General features: G+C 41.8%; 1 protein-coding gene across 1 annotated transcript; it reads right to left on the bottom strand.

The window, feature by feature from the left end:
• Positions 1 to 3799: 3799 nt before the first annotated feature.
• Positions 3800 to 10896, bottom strand: IL26 (interleukin 26). The gene is made up of 5 exons (XM_061467077.1): positions 10726 to 10896; positions 10293 to 10349; positions 8728 to 8859; positions 4485 to 4550; positions 3800 to 4400 (listed from the first exon to the last, which is right to left on the bottom strand). The coding sequence occupies exons 1-5, from the start codon at positions 10894 to 10896 to the stop codon at positions 4314 to 4316; spliced, it is 513 nt and encodes a 170-aa protein (XP_061323061.1). The 3' UTR covers positions 3800 to 4313.
• Positions 10897 to 17226: the final 6330 nt, after the last annotated feature.

Raw genomic sequence — 17226 nt, 5'->3', positions numbered from 1 at the left:
CCACTGCACATGGATCTTCCCAAGTAAGCATGAAGGTTTTTCTGTTTGCAGATGTCAGTGGCTCCCTTCTGTGGCAGTGAAGCAGCAGCCCCTTCTGCTCCTGCAGCCATGGGGGCTGCCGTGATGACTCCCCTGTTCCCAGCTATTGCTCCCTGCCTGCAGCAAGGACTGGACAGTGATGTCTTTTGAAGGCTGGTGAGAATATGTCCACAGTCTGTTTTCTATTCTACGCACCAGAGTCTGGGCAAAAAGCACTAAATCAGAAATCAAGTCTAAATCTCGCAGACAAACGGATGAGTTGTGTGAACAAATCCATGAAGGACACCATGTTAAATGAAAATTATGTGCCTGAAAAAGACCATGATGTTAAATATGCCACCTTTGCCAATTAGCCACTTTAGTTTTAATTGAAGAAAAAAAATGTATTTTGAGTTACAACCCCCTTATATTAGTTAGACAGCTGCTCTGACCCTGCAAACTGGTGTCGAACATTGACTCCACAGGATGCTGGGACTTCAACACTGTTGCTTGCCTGCAGGGTGTACATTTGAAACAATGGATTTATGCTCTCAGGGGTGAGCAAGCGAATGTACCCTCAGCCACTTACAACTCCCTTTCCTCAGGCTTCCCTGCCGTCCTGCTCACCCTGGAACAAACCCAGGGAACCCTCTGACTCCTGCTTCAGCCATGTGTGGCCAGGATGGATACTGTTCTTTTGGGCTGTGGGGTTCTGTGTCTGCCCTGCTCTGCCTCCATAGCCTCCCATTAATTAAAGCACTGGGCTGACTTTCTTTGCTTCTCCTCCTTTAATGTACTATTTTGGCAACAACTGGCTCCATGAAATCTAAAAAAGAGAATTAGGACTGGTTTTGGTCTTGTTAGGCTCCTGGGTGTCATCTTACTGTGTAAGGAGAGTGTTCCAAAACAGTGAAAAAAGGAAACCCAGTAAAATCTAAATAATCTGGAGGTGAGTCCTCAGAGCCAGGAACACTGTATTCAGACTATGTTTTATAATGTAGATTGCTCAAATAACATATAGTTGCCTGGTAAAGTACTGCATCAAAACCTGGTGTGTCCTATGCTGCAACTCCTTCCAGTAATAAAATAACGAATAATGTAACAATAACAAAACAGAACCAATAAAATAAAGAATAAATCCATTTCTCATTACTAAACATGCAAGACATTAAGCTGGCATTGGTATTCCTGTGGAATAAAGGGCATAAGGCAGCTTTCTTTGCCTAGCCTGCACTATTTACGTATTCCTCCAAATAGGTTCTGGATTGGCAGGTCCTTGTCAAATTTAAAACCACTATGTAGGATGGAATATGAGGTTTGCTGTCTCCCAGGGTAAGAAAGTATATGCAGAGGAACATTTTTGTCAGAATTCCTAGTATCCTTCACAAGGAACAGGTTTAAATTTATAGTGCCATGGTATTAGGAGCAATTTTAGCAGATGATACATTCTTCACTGCCTGGGTCCTTTTATGTTTGGTGGGTTTTTTTGTTGTTTGGTTATTTTGTTTTGTTTGTTTGTTTTCTTTTTTTTTGAGAATTATTTATTGAAGAGCTTTTATAGGACAGTCTGCTACTGAATTTTTCTTTAAAAGTATGCTCACTTTTCTCTTTTACTCCTACCATGTTCACCTGGGAAATCTATCCCCAAGGTCTGTCCCTTCATGTCAACGCCTGAAGAAGCTGGAGATCAAAAGAGGATGTGAAAATTATACAGGTGAAAACCAATACAAACTCTGCACAGGGAAGCTTTCAATCACCATTTGACTTGTTATGTGAGAAGCAACATTGGTTTATTCATGCATCATATTTTGTTTTGTTTGCACAGATGATTTCCCATTTTCAGAAGAGTAAGAAGAAATGGAATTTATCTGAGAATTGTCCATGGCAGAGACTGTTCGACATTTTCCTCCTTCAGAGTTCAAGTCAGCCCTTCTTTTCACCAGGCTGGTGGGATATACATAGTCAGAATCATGGTAACAGAAGAAAATGCTCAGCAAACAGAAACTACCACCTATGAACACTTCTTTACATGAGTTTTAGACTAAAACGTCTCCAGTGTTTATCCTAATGCATTAACAGCTTCTCTGAACTGGGTTGTTTAACGTGTGATGACTAAAGTCAACACAGGGGTATCAAGCAAGAGGCCTCTGCAAAAGATGTGTACCAGTGTCATTGCACTGACTGCTGAACTCCAGAGTACAGTGAGCACACAAAGTGCATGTTGTTATGACTGCCACAGCACCATAGTCAGTTTGTGGTATATCCCAGGAGAATTCACCATTGTACTTTAACAGAAAACTGTCCTACATTTCAACAGGTAACTAATAAAATTATTTGACAAGATTTGGTAGAATACAAAGCTACGAAGTCAGTGGTATGACACATCATTGCTTGTGCGTTTGTGCTGAGACACTTATGTCTTCATTCCACTTGTTCTTCATATTAAACTTAAGTATAAAGAAGTTGTCCTGTGCTCTCACTGAAGATGAGCCTTTGAATCTGCCTGAGATAATTTGTTACATAAAACACCAATGCTTACAAATAGCGTATTGTCATCAGAAGCTGCTTTTGCTGAGATTTGCTGAATGCTTTGGCAGGTTCCCAAAACGATGGCATCCTTCTTTATTGATGAAGTAAAGGGTACTAATGAGTAACTTCCACGTGGCAATTTAATATTGCTTTTCTTTGGCTTTTTGCTACAAGTGGCCAGTGCTGAAGCAGTGTGTTGCAAAGCTATGGAAGAAGCTGGAAGCAACCACACTGCATGTCTCTGAGGCAGCAGAAAGGAAAATTCACACACAGCTTGTGGGCAGGGAGAGGTGAGGTAGGGTTGTAAGGAACTGCTGGAGTATGGGCTGGCAGGTTACAAGCTGGATTCACTCATAGCTTCAGGCTTTCTTCCCTCCAGGATGCTAGGCAGCGATTTGCAAGTTTAAAGAGGAGATGATGCTCTTCTCTCTCCTCAACTCTCAACAGTCACTAACAACTCACCTGGATGAAGATCAACAGCCCACTAGCAGTAGTGGTGCCCCTTTCAAGAGTTCTGGAGTGGGAATAACAAGATTACCTCCCACTGCTCTAGCTACCCACCTGTGCAAGAACACCAGAGAGTTTCTGAGTGGTCCCCGATAGGATAAAAATGATGGGATAATAGCCTGTTCAGGGAGCACAGGTAGCTGAACCCTGCCAGAGACCAACCACTACCACTGGGCTGCAGAAGGCCACAATGCAGAGGTGGAACTGGCTGAGGTTCTTCTGTCTCAGCACACCAATGTATCCAAAGCCCCTGCCATATAACACTATGAGATCTGAAATCCTGCAGAATCTCAACCCTGTGGAAGTACAAACATACAGATTGGGAATATTTTCACCACCTAGACAGTTTCTACTGCTAAATCTTTAAAAACATGGGAAAACAAGAACTCTATCTTCATTCTGTGCTATATGAAAGATATTTTTGGAAACCACTGCCATCATTCAAGTAACAACTCCCCATAAATCCCTCTCAAACCATTTTGCAATCCTAGTCAAACCAATCCATTCATTGTGTTTTCTGCACTGAGTAATCTCATGCAGAGCCTATGATATCTGAAGAACATGAATGAGTCATAGACCAAAGTTGACATTAATTGGAATATATTTATCAAGGATCAATTATTACCTTAAATTAGTAATATAATGATAAACAGTATATAATTGTAAATAGTAAGAACAGTAAATAATTTTCTTATTTACATGTAGAACAGCTTGTGTATCCTCTGTGTATACTGTTACATAGCTATAACAAAAAATGTTATATAGCTAAACTGTTTTATAGCTATAGCAAAAAAATTGGACATATATCTTAGGGGAGGGATTTTCAGAAGTGGTCCTCATTGCTTTAAAATGTGCCACACAGGGTAGCACAAGGCATGGCTAGATCGTGTCCACTGCACGTGGGACATTGTGTCTGCGCATGGAATCTAGCAGATTTCAAGTTATGCTCATGCAATGTGTCCAGGGGCTGCCTGTAAAGCAGGTGGGAGGCAGGCAGGACAAGAAGTACATCAGCATGCTGTAACTGCTCCAGAGGATGCTCTTCTACTGCAGGACAGGTTCAGCTCATATGCCAGACGAGCCATGAAAGCTCTTGAAAATTGTTCTTTACACCACCGTGTTACAGAGGATCTCTTTCAGTGGGATGCAGTCACTGGTAGGCCTGTTGTACCTCCAGCTCTTGGTTGATTTTCAGGCATTTTGGGTAAGGATCTGTCCTTAGCACAGAAGCAGCATGTTCTCTGTCACTTCCTCATTCTTCATATGATGGTTTGTATGTATTCCTGAATCCAGGGAAGGAGAATATCCAGCTCATGGATGGCCTTGTAGATTCCCTTCTCTCCAAGCTATCAAGAAGAAAAGGTATCAGAAAAGAAACCTCCCACAGCCCCTGAACAGTGTAGCTGGGAGCCAGTGCCTCCTGCTCTTACCTTAAGAAATGCTTTCCTTAAGTTTTTGACTGCAGAAGTTAACCTTGCGGATGGAGCACATGGAAGCTGAAGGGGTGAAAAGAAACCGAAAGAGCTTATTGCAGCGAGGACACTGATACATAGTAATGAGGAAGATTTCAACCCACAGTGTGGCACCACAGGACTACTGGTAAAATGTGTGAACTCAGCATCGTTTTAGCATCTCCTGCTACTACAAATGTGTTATTTTACCTATGTGCTGTTGAGTTCACAGCACAGAAAATTGTAATATGCGCACCACTCATGAAGATGTTCTTGTTAAACACTTCCTATTTATCTCAGGGATCTTTTCATCAGTTGCAGTTACAGCTTTTGCACAGTGCTTCCTAGCTGTAAGATTTAAAGGTTCTTTAACTTTGAACCTTCAGAGAAGGCAAAGTTAAGGGCCAAAGACCTTTGTAAAGCACAGAAGGCAATTTCTCACATTTCTGTAAACCTTTCAAATACATTTATAAAGTTATTTTATGCTTCTCCCTATTTTCCTCCCCATTCCTACAGTGTCTGGCTAATTCCAGGCTATTCCTGCACCCTTTTTGTCAAGCTAAGTTTTCCATTAAGGTCCCTGGGAGTTTTGCTAGCCAGACCTTACCCAGCCCGCAGGCATCCCACCCAAATAAGTCAACAACGCCTTATTACTGGCAAATTCTGGTGTCCATCTACTTCTGCTGTGGTATCAGAAACGCATGACTGTGTTATCACTGTAGGATTTGGGGTGGACACTGGTTTTAGGAAACTAAGAGTCAATCAGTTCGTCCTGTAGGACCCAGAGGCTGCACCCTGGGTTTAACCCAGTTGGCCAGGACATAGTTGACAGTGTCAGTGGGTCGGTGCTCCATTCCAGGGGGCTGCAGGAGAGCAAATGCTGAGGGAGCAGCCAGTAGGTAGTGCTCAGGGGCTGCCCTGTACCCACCCCACACTTGGCACCCCAGGGTGTCACGCTGGGTTCAGCCCATTTCCTCATCACCCAGCTCTGGCAGACCAATGCTGGCCAGCCAAAACTATTCCAGTTGGTTTTCTCTGGAGCTGCCAGACTGAGCCCTCTGAGCTACGCATCTTGCTGATTCCCAGCTCTCCAGACTGTCCAAGGGGGAGAATCATTCTTTAAGGGAAAAAAATGTAAAAATCTGATGCTTTCCAATCTACGAGCAAGGTGTTTGAAAAGAAAAAATGCAAAGGTCCTCAACTCATATGAAAAGACATGTCTCTGCTAAAATAGACGGTTAGTCCTTCCCTCTACCTGGCACAGAGTACTTTTAAAAAGTGCACAAACATTTTCAAGTTACCTTTTGAGCTTCTTAAAGTCACCTCACGGGGAAAAAAAAGTGTAAATAAAAGGAACCCTTATTTGTAAACCTTTTAAAGTCTTCTAACTAGGGCAGTTCTTTCTGATTTGGGGCTTTTTGTTGTTGTTAAGATCAGCTTGTATGATGCATATTTCCACAGAAATCATTCGGTAACAGAACTGACTTTAAATGACTATGCTAGCTTGAGTGGTAATACACATTACAAACTCTGATCTTCCTGCATAAAGAACAAGTAAACAAATGAGCAAGCAAGCAAGCCAGCTTGCGAGCAATTCTGCAATCTCTGCTCAAGGTCTACAAGCTCTGACTACAATAATAAAGCAACGATTAAAAATCCTGCAGTTAATCTATTGCCTTTATGTATTCTACTCAAATGCAAGAAGAAACTTCCATAATCTGCTACTGATGCAGGAACAGTTCAACCTCAGAAGCAACTTCATATTGTTCTTGGCAATGTTGCCATCTAGGGCACACAAGCAAGTAAATAGGTCAGTGGTGCTGCAGGCAGATGCCCCAGTGTCCAAGGAAAACGTCTGTTCCCTTTGCCATGCAGTCATACTCTAAACCAAAAAAACCTGATTTCCCTGCAGAATTTAGAGATTTAGAGATTTTAGACGCTATGTATTTCTGAAAAACAGGACTTGCACTCCTAAATCATTGGAAAATACTCAAGTTTCCTTGTTTAGACAAAAGCAAGAGCTAGCAGGGTGAGAACCATAACAATAATATGTTACAAAGTCTTTGGAAGTGGTCTGGGGACAGATATTGTTAAGATTTTTAAATAGGGTGCATGCCTCTAGTTGGCTGAATTAGAGCATGAGTTTACAAAAGGATATAGGGTGGGTAGGTATGTAAAGGTATCACTGTTTCCCTCAATTGTATAAAGAACTTTATCCTTGAAAGGTAACAATTCATTACATAAGTATGTTGCCATGGTGGAAATCCCTTCTGATAATAACTTCTAACTCGGCTAGACACAAAAATTAAAGGGCTTATGCAGATGGGTGAATGAGTATGCTAATTTATAGAGGAATAATATGATGGAGAAATCCCAAACTTGGTATTAGAAAAGGATCCATTATTTTCACTCTGTTCACGGTTTTTATTATTCTTTCACATGGTTTTGTACTGTTGGCTTTGTAAAGAATACAAATTCTTTAAGAAAAGTTAGTTTCCAGAAATTAAATGTGTCCTAAAAAATCATGGAAAGCCATTGTTTCTCAAAGATCTACTGGTTTTCTACTACAAGAGGAAGTCTTTTCTCTACTACCAGTATTTTTTAAGGTCCAGAAAAGGATATCATTATGTTTAGACTTGTGTTGAGTAAAACATTGTCACTAATTATGAAAAAGAATGCAGGAGCTCTGAAAATTCTGCAGCATTTTGTCTATACACAGCACAGAAACAAATGTATTATGAAGTTATACAGGAAACTCCAGTCACTGGTGGTATTTCAGAATAGCTGATATTTTGAATTCAGTCTCAGTTGACAGCCTGAACTCCTCAGTGTGTCCTGGCACTTGCATAGGGTGTAATTGCTTTTCTGGACAAGAATGAAATCTCTGTAAAGTATATGATAGCATACAGTATCTGAAATTTTGGCACATTGTGATGGATGCTGTGAATAATGATAGTAAATTGCAACTATTTATCATGGTTTCAAATTCAGAACCTGAAAACTGGTTGAGTTTTCTACCACTGAGATTTGAATCTTTTTACATTATACAAATATTCCAGTTGTGTTTTGATCTACAACTGCCAAGAGCCCTCTGAAGCTGCTTATTTTTGCATTGCAAATATTTGTGTGCATGTAGAACTGATTTCTTTCTTTCATGCTACCACACATGTAGTATATGCATGTGTATAGTAGTATATACACATGTAGTGTATATGTAGACAATATGTGTAGTATACACACACCATACAGTTTTAATTCACTACCATTTCATTGACTTCTCATCCTGCACCTACTTTTTAAGGATTACTGTAGACATTTGCTTAGATATACATCGCTATATTCAACCTTAAGTCAAGCTCCATTTTTTGAGACACTGTGACTTGTGAGGACTGCAAGTGTAGGGGAGAAAAGAAAATTGCCCTAGGAGATAAAGTTTTAAGGCACACTCTGTGGTTATTCATCTATCCTTAAGAACAAGATGAAAAATGACACAAGTGTTGGTATTGTCTTAGTATACTAGGTGTCTATAATATGCAAGTACGCATATTTGTACAGGCAAAAGTGTGCTCTAACTATTGTCCTGTTATAATTTACAGGGTGGGGTGATGCAATGGTGTTGGTGAAGTGCCTCTTCTCTGAGTCACCTGGATCCACTCTAGGGACATTTTGCCAGTGGGCAGCATCACTCCCTGACAACCTGCTGCAGCTGCAGGCATAGTCAACACATGGGAACTGCTCCAATGTGCTTCATAATTGCAGCCACTGCTTGCTTATGAGACACCACCAGCTCTGTCAAAATTCAGTATGAAGGAGCAGATATGACATGTGAGTAAGGATTACACACATCCAGTGGGTATGCTGTTGAAGACGGAAAGCATAACCAGTGTTACACCACAGAAACATGAAGAGCCACAGTTCTTGTGATTACCCTGTCTCTTTGTAGCTTTGGTGCTGAGAGGGCAGCACAAGGCAACAGCAGCAGCAGGGAAGTGGCTTGTCTCCATGGTATCTCCACCACATTGCCTGCTCCCTGCAAGCTCACTCTATGAGGAAATGAGCGGTGTTAAACTTCCCCAGCCCCAGTAGGAAGTTTTGTCCTCTGTGATCTGAGGCACACCATGACTCTGGATCACCCTCTGTTATCTGCTGAAAAGCTGTGATGGAACCCTTTTCTAGCCTTTCATCTGGATAAAGTTAGTTTGGTTCTCAGGAACATACTCACACAGGCATTCATGTTCACTTGCAAGACTTGGAAGGCACTAATAATGTACAACTTGTCACTTCCTACTCCAAGATGATTGAAAACATTTTTCACATAGAAGGAGAGGAGCTGATTTCGAACACTGCAGTTTGTCTGAAAACAAAGGAGGTAAAGAGTTGCCAAATTAAAATCTCACAAGTCCACTTTGGCCTAAAACTTCAGCCTTGTAAAATTATGCATGTTTAGAAAGGGTAAGATCAATAAAAAATATTTTTACAAATTTTGGTATCCCATTGGACTGCTTCTTTTCATTTTAAAGAGCTCAGTGTACCCCTGTGGTTTCTGAAGGAAAGGCAAGGAGAATGCTGGCAACCAAAGGAGTACTGGTACGACCAGCCATGAACAGGAGTGTCAGGAACAAATCTAGGTAACAAAGAATAAATGGAAGATGAATTGGGGAATTAAGCCACACTGTCTTGGCCAAATTGTAGGAGTCATTGTTCCATTTCTCTGTGTCAGTGCCCCATACCATTTGAGATGCTGTAGGGTATCCCACCCATCCCCAACTACTGCTCCAGAAGAGATCAGTCATCCTGTATATCCCGTGTCGTATCTGCCTGTTCTGTGGGATCTCTTAGATACCCAAAGGCATTTCCAACAGCTGTATGCCTATTTTTAGGCAATGGAACCAAGCATCAGCTGAGAAATTCCCACTAGGAGGATAATACAGATGCAGATTAACCCACCCAAATGCAGGTGTCCATGTGGAAGTCCCACAGGCAAGCAAGGAGCCTTCACTTCCAACATAATCAATGAGAGGCAGGGGAATTCAAAGGCCAGTAGGTCTCTACTAAAGGCTAAACTGGCTTACGTGGTCCTGCTGACTAGATCTCTGTGTTCAGGAAGCTAAAATATCTCACACACTTGTAGTCAATTACAAATAGGCACAGCAAGTTTAGTTTCTCATTCCCATGCTAGGTAACTCTGATATCCCTCTTCCTGTCTACGCGCAGAGGTGAAAGCCCAAAGCAGCTCCTTGGGTGTCCTAACTTCTCTGCAGCAGCCCTGAGCTATCTGTGGTACTATACACCCACAGCAGAAGGTGCCTGTGCTGCCAGGATGGTAGCTGTGGCCGTGGCCCTCATGTGAATAGGCTGATACCTGAAAGCATTGCTGAGGAGGATCACACAAATCCAGGTACTCACAGGAGGAGCAAGTGGTACCACAGGCACACCCCTACCCACACAGCAAACACCCTTACCCCAGGTTGCCTTGGAAAGCCCCCCCGGCAACCACCTAGAGAGAAGTGTCTTCAGGCCGTCTTTCCAAATCCACCTCTTTCTCCTCATACCATGCTCAAGTCTCCCTTTCTGTCACAGAGGAATATCCCTTTCTACAGAGTAGAGGTAACACTCTAAGTGGAGGACTTCATTAAACATATGGCTTTCATAAATATAATGTCCTTCCCAATTAAACACAAGCGGTTTTTGTGTTGGCTGTCATTCCTTTTGATCACACATTCCTATCTCTACTGACCAAAAGAAAATCAAAGTAAGAAAATGGAAAACCAGTAGTATAAGTCTTACCATAAACAGCATTTTTGTTGTCTTTTTAAGCAGTCTCGTGTTCTTGATCAGATCCTTCTGTAAAATATAATGTGCTAATATTAACCTAAGCAGAAGAAGGGAGAGAGAGTTTTAAGTCTGGTTTGTACAAAACTTAGTAGCAATCATCATCATCATCATCTTATTCAGACGTAGGATGAGGACTCAGCAAATCTGTGTTCCAATTCCAACCTAGCTGCAAACTTCTTCCATGTCAGACTTCTTGGCAAGTTCATTCCACCTCTCTATGCATCTTCTTTTTCCTCATCTTTACAAAAGGGCTAGCGGCATTACCCTGTCTCTCAGGACTGTAGAGATCATTCAGCTTATTAAAGTTTCCAGGTACTCAGTAATGAGGCTTGTAAAGAAGCATCCTTAAATAAAATAAACTTTTCAACTAGTGGAATCAACTTACAGGAGCAGATGATTTTAAACTAGTTGCCTTGATATACAGGTTCTCTGTCACTTGGGAGAGGAGTCCTTTTCGGCAGGTATGCTTCACTGTTGGTGACTTTTTGCTTTCCACAGTGAAAAGACAAAGCAGAACTAAAAAATGCCCAGATCTGAAAATAGAATATACTTTCATCTTCGCTCCCAAATCTTCATGCCTCTACACTCACAGCAGAGTATGTGATACAGCAATACTGGTTAGATGACAGAGGTTAACCTAATTCTGTTAACCCTCAAAGCGGCTTCTGTGCTGAGATGCTCACGTAGATAACCTATTGCTCGTGTGCTGGCTGATCAGTGTTGTTACTGTGCTTTTTTATACATCTTGCTCCACTTTCAACAAATTTGACCACAATCATCTGTGACGTTTTTCTAAACGATACCTCCATATTTACTGGCAGCAGGGTCAAGGTTTCCAAGAAAGAACTTTCCTCTCATGTGAGAAGTCTTCTTTCATTTAAGCGGTGGTCAGGTGAGGAAAAAGAGGTTGAGCTCATTAGTTTGGCTTTGTAACAAAGTATATCAAATGTCTGAATTTGTTGTGTTTTTTTTTTTAATTTTTCCACAAAACTTATGGCAGCACTTTTCTGAAAGGTGATGGCCTGGAGAGAAAAAAGTCTTTTTACCCTAAGAACATTAGAAATCTTACCTCTATGTTATCTGTATGGAAGTTGGACCACACTGCCTTTAAATCTTTAATGTCCAGTCTTTGAAAAGAGTTTTGTTCCAGGAGCCCAGCAGATAGTAGCAAAGTGTTTGTTGCCTATTTTATCTCTGTATTAGGCTTTTGCCAGGGCAGAATTTGCCTGGTAGAAGCAGCAGCCTGCTTAGTCTAAAAGTGAGAGCTGCACGGAGGGCTTTGTTCAAGGGCCAGAGCATGCTTGGCGATCAAGTTGCTTTAGGAGCCCACTGAGAGCCACAGGAACTGGGAAATAATGTGCATAACCACCATCAAGATAATAAAAGTGAGCCAGCACTGAGAGGAAGGGTGAGACAAGCTGGACAATAAAGTCACTCCAGCCTTAATCCCACTGAACATTTACACAAACACGTGTGCAGCCTCCAGGCCAAGATGGAATCACATCCAGCTTCAAGGTTCCGTCCTGTAACAGGTCTGGGAGTATTTTAACACAGAACCATCCATACATCATATGGAGCATTAAGTGCTGATGGGGCCGAAGGACAAAAAGGACCAAAATATGGAGAAGAGTTTAGACTTCTGGAAAGTGGAGATGATAGACTTGAGGCCTTATGTGCATTAAGGTCTCATTTGAACTGTGGTCTGCACTTAAACTTTCTAAACGCTGTCAGGCTTCCCAGAGAAGGTGAATGAAACCTCAGCATACAAGGTATGTGGACAGCAGTTTAGCCACTTAAACTTAGTTTGTTCTTAGAGGAAGATCTCAGGCAATAGCAAGAGTAGAGTCAGAATGCAAAACTGCCTTGGGTTCCCCAAGATGTGGTACTCCCTGGTCAACAGTTTTTCTCTAAATGGAGTAAATGGGTCATGTAGCCAGTCTGTAACAGCTTTTCACAAGAAAATCAATAATTTTCAACATCTCTGAAACCTCTGACCTTGTTGAAAAACCCTTGAGCCCATAAGTTTCATTTTGTCTGTCCTGTGAGCTCTAATCATCATGCTCAGAGGGCTGCAGCAGTGACACTTGCACGGGCCACTAGACACCTCTGCATGTGAATCAGCAAACATCTTACTGAATTAGCTAACTTTTCAACTGAGTAATATAAAAGGATACAGATGGATGCAGATGCATCGTGACCATATCTTAAAAAGCTAAAAATGAAAGGACATAGGGCTTTCCTATCTTTACTGTCGTAGAAGGATGGTAGGTACCATTGAATATCTGATCCTGTAAAATCAGTTACACTTCCACCTTTTTTGATATGCTGTCTTAACTACTGGTCATACGATAGTCAATATTCTTTAAGTTCCTCATTTGTCACTTGTTCAGAACAAAGATGGTCTTTTTTAGGGGGGTGTCACATAGTGCTTTGTACACTGGATTTTAGTGTCACTTTGGCACTCATATAGCTATTGTATAAATAATATAGAATACAAACAAGCTGGTATTGCTCAGTATTTTAAAGTTATATGAAGCACAGGAAATAACAAATCTGGGGAGGCTCCAGCTCTTTTAGCCATGAAGACAGAAAAGATCTTCCAAGTTTGGTATGGCAGTGGACCTGATATATCCAGAGCTTGTCTGGGGACAACAGTGAAACACACCACCAAGCATGTTGACTTCCAGACCTAGGCTGGGAATCATGGGAGTTCAAGGAGACTGGCCTGAAGGAAATGAGCTCTCTACATGTGGAAACTTTCAGATGTACTGAATCGATGAATACTTAAGAAACAATACAATACTGATAACGCATCCAAAGTTCATGTATTACATTAATAAAAAATGTGTAAAGTTTATTATAATGAGAATGTATGAGAAATAAAATAACTAAGAAGAAAGAATAAGAAAAATTAAGAGAGTAGCCACCTTATTAAAGAAAATATTGCCTTATTTGCCCTGGCTGGGGACTAACCTTCGAAGACGGTTTTGTGTTGACCTGTGCTACACGTGACTGCATGACACTACCAGCCTGAAAGAGATCCTTTCTTCACCTTCTAATTGTGAACCATGGAATTGTCTTGATCTATACGAGTTCAGTAGCTATTATGAATTTTAGATTCTTTTGATCTGTGTCAATACATCTACTACTGCTGCAAAGTTCCGTTAGTCTGTTTAAAGTAACAATCATATCTACTCATTGTTTTGCAGCTTAATTGGCTTCCCGATCTCCATCCATAAAAAGCTTTGTCTAGTTTCTTACTTCTGAATCTTCTCACCTTTCACATTTCTGTTTATTTTATTTCCTGTTAGTATAACTAGAACTAAATTAGTCGTGTACTTCCTATAAATGTTACTCATATTTGCTTAGCTGATGCTAATGTTACGCTGTCTTTTAAGACTATACCATTTCTTTTGTTCCTTTATCCATTAATTAACTTTGGTTTTCTGAAAAATAATAGATCTGCACAAAGAGCAGCAGCATTTGTGTTCAGAAATGTGATTCAATGAGTAACAATGAAGCCTATTGAGATTTTCCAAAACATGAGGGTAACAATACTGCTGTAGGACATAAAAAAAAAATGAGATAACTGCTGCCTCTGTTGGAGAGAGAAGTTTGGAACAGAGCAGCTCCTATCCTCCAAAACTGATTTTGCAGTTTTCTAAACACAGTTGTAATGAACATAAGCATGTAGGTAAGCGCAAAATACCCACCAGTCTTTAAACACTGTTTCGTATAATCTTCTGTTATTATTTAGGAACTTTTGGAGCTGCTATAGATTTTGTATAATTACTGAACAATTGCAAACCAATTTTTCAGATGCAGGTACCTAAATTACCCATGCAAACTGAGCACATAGGCACCCAAGAATTCACTGCCACCAGTTTCAGCAAGAGTTGACAGAAAGCTCCTGCTTAAATATTGTACATACACTGCTCTGGTTAGGGAAAAAAAACCTACGTAGCTGAAATTGGGATAGTGTAAAGAAAGCTAAAAACATTGGACACCTAGGATTGGATGTCAGTTTGGTGCCTTTCTCATCCCTAAACACAAAATCACTACACTTGTTCCCATGACACATCTACACTACACAGTGCCTCTTTAGGTACTCCTCAACTGCCTTGGCTGAGCATCAACAAAAGATGAGTGAGGTTGGAAGAGACTCCCGGAGATCATCTTGTCCAACCCGCCTGCTCAAGGAGGGCCACCTAGAGCCAGTTGTCTGGGGTTGTGCCCAGTCAGGTTTTGAATATCTCCAAAGATGGGACTCTTAACCTCTCCAAAACACCAATCTTTGGTCATTCTCACAGAATTTGAAAAATCATGGCAGTCAGGTGAAGTTCCCAAAGACTGGAAAAAGGGAAATATAACCCCCATTTTCAAGAAGGGGAAAATGGATGACCCCAGGAACTACAGACCAGTCAGTCTCACCTCTATGCCCAGTAAAATCTTGGAGCAGATTCTCCTGGAAGGCATGCTAAGGCACATGAAAAACAACAAGGTGCTTGGTGACAGCCAGCATGGCTTCACTAAGGGGAAATCCTGCCTGACCAATTTGGTGGCCTTCTATGATGGGGCTACGGAACCGATGGACAGGGGTAGAGCAGTTGATGTCATCTACCTGGACTTGTGTAAAGCGTTCAACACTGTCCCACACGACATCCTTGTCTCTAAATGGGAGAGACATCAATTTGATGGATGGACCACTCGGTGGATAAAGAACTGGCTGGATGGCCGCACGCCATCAATGTTGTGGTCAATGGCTCAATGTCTGGCTGGAGACCAGTAACGAGTGGTGTCCCTCAGGGATCAGTACTGGGACAGGTCTTGTTCAACATCTTTGCCGCTGACATGGACAGTGGGATTGAGTGCGCCCTCAGCAAGTTTGCTGATGACACCAAGCTGTGTGGTTCGGTTGATACGCTGGAGGGAAGGAATGCCATCCAGAGGGACCTTGACACACTTGTGAGGTGGGCTGATGCCAACCTCATGAAGTTTAACCATGCCAAGTGCAAGGTCCTACACCTGGGTTGGAGCAATCCCAGGCACAGCTACAGGTTGGGCAGAGAAGAGATTCAGAGCAGCCCTGCGGAGAAGGACTTGGGGGTGTTGGTCAATGAGAAAATGAACATGAGCCAGCTTCAGTGTGCACTCACAGCCCAGAAAGCCAAATATATCCCGGGCTGCATCAAAAGGAGCGTGACCAGCAGGTCGCAGGAGATGATCCTGCCCCTCTACTCTGCTCTTGTAAGACCTCACCTGGAGTACTGTGTGCAGTTCTGATGTCCTCAGCATAAAAAGAACATGGAACTGTTGGAACAAGTCCAGAGGAGGGCCACGAGGATGATCAGGGGACTGGAGCACCTCCTGTATGAAGATAGGCTGAGAAAGTTGGGGCTGTTCAGGCTGGAGAAGAGAAGGCTGCATGGAGACCTCATAGCAGCCTTCCACTATCTGAAGGGGGCCTATAGGGATGCTGGAGAGGGACTCTTCATTAGGGATTGTAGTGACAGGACAAGGGGTAACATGTTAAAACTTAAACAGCGGAAGTTCAGATTGAACATAAGGAACAAGTTCTTTCCTGTAAGGGTGGTGAGGCACTGGAATGGGTTGCCCAAGGAGGTTGTGAATGCTCCATCCCTGGCAGTGTTCACGGCCAGGCTGGACAGAGCCTTGGGTGATATGGTTTAGTGTGAGGTGTCCCTGCCCATGGCAGGGGGGTTGGAACTGGATGATCTTAAGGTCCTTTCCAAACCTAACTATTCAATGATTCTATGATTCTAAAACTCTGTCTTATTGTGTCCAGATGGAATTTCACACACTTTAATTTGTGCCTATTGCCTCTTGTCCTGCCACTGGGCTCTACTGAGAGGAGCCTGGATCTCATCCTTACTTCCGGCTTCCTCACGTGTTTATACACATTGATAAGACCTGCCTGATCCTTCTCTCCTCCTGGCTGGATGTTTCCAGCTCTCACTGCCTATCCTCAGATGAAAGATGCTCCAATACATTAATTATTTCTTCAGCTCTCACCACCAGGTCAGCAGATCAACCACACTCAGATGTTTTCTTCAGTCTATGACTTAGAGAAGTTTTAATGCACTAAGTAAAGCAGAAATCAGACTCAAACCTAGACAAAGATGAAAAACTAAACCAAAAAGAAAAAAAAGCAACCAAACCCAATTACATTTCCTCTGGGCATTTGCATCTCTTTGCACTTTATGAGTAACATCTTTTGAGTAAGCCTCAAACCTGAATTGCTATAAAATACACTGTTAATCTGGTTTTATCTTAAAGAAATGGCCCAGGCTGCTTCAAGTGGTATATCTCTGTGTGCTACTGGCCTGGCTCTGAATTTGATGAGTTTGGTGATAGATGGCCAGCAAACGTCTGTCAAGCTAATACAAATGTCTTAGCACATTAAGTCTTTTCAGAGACAGGTTATAGGGCACATTCAGGGTCCAGACTGAAATCACCAGGGTACTTAAAACTAAAATTTTGCCTCTGTGCACAGAAAATAGACAACAGTTTAAGTTTTCAAAGCAGTAGTAATTTTTATGGCCAACAATCAGCTGCTTTGGCAGAAAGTTCAGCACTCCCTGGATATCTCAAGACACCTTTCAAATGTCTCCAGGTGTGTAATTAAAAATCAGTTATATAAAAGTAAACTTCATGGCTACACAAGAGCTGAATTTTACATGAAACCTTTATGTATATAGCCTTTACTAGTCACATTGTTGTATTCTTGTATTTCAGAAAAGCAATTATGAAAGATAGATAGAACAAAGCGTTTGAGCATGTTCCCATCAGCCAGTCAAGTGATCTCACTTAACGACAACGATTCAGTCCCCAGACTCTTTAGAAAACATTCATCTGCCACCACCAA

This window comes from Pezoporus flaviventris, unplaced genomic scaffold, assembly GCF_033815535.1.
Source record: "Pezoporus flaviventris isolate CSIRO_AGI_PZ_B2104156 unplaced genomic scaffold, CSIRO_AGI_Pfla_v1 ptg000045l, whole genome shotgun sequence".
NCBI classification, from domain to species: Eukaryota; Metazoa; Chordata; class Aves; order Psittaciformes; family Psittacidae; genus Pezoporus; species Pezoporus flaviventris.
Note: the sequence above shows the minus strand (reverse complement) of the source record. Positions and strands in the feature narration are given on the sequence as shown.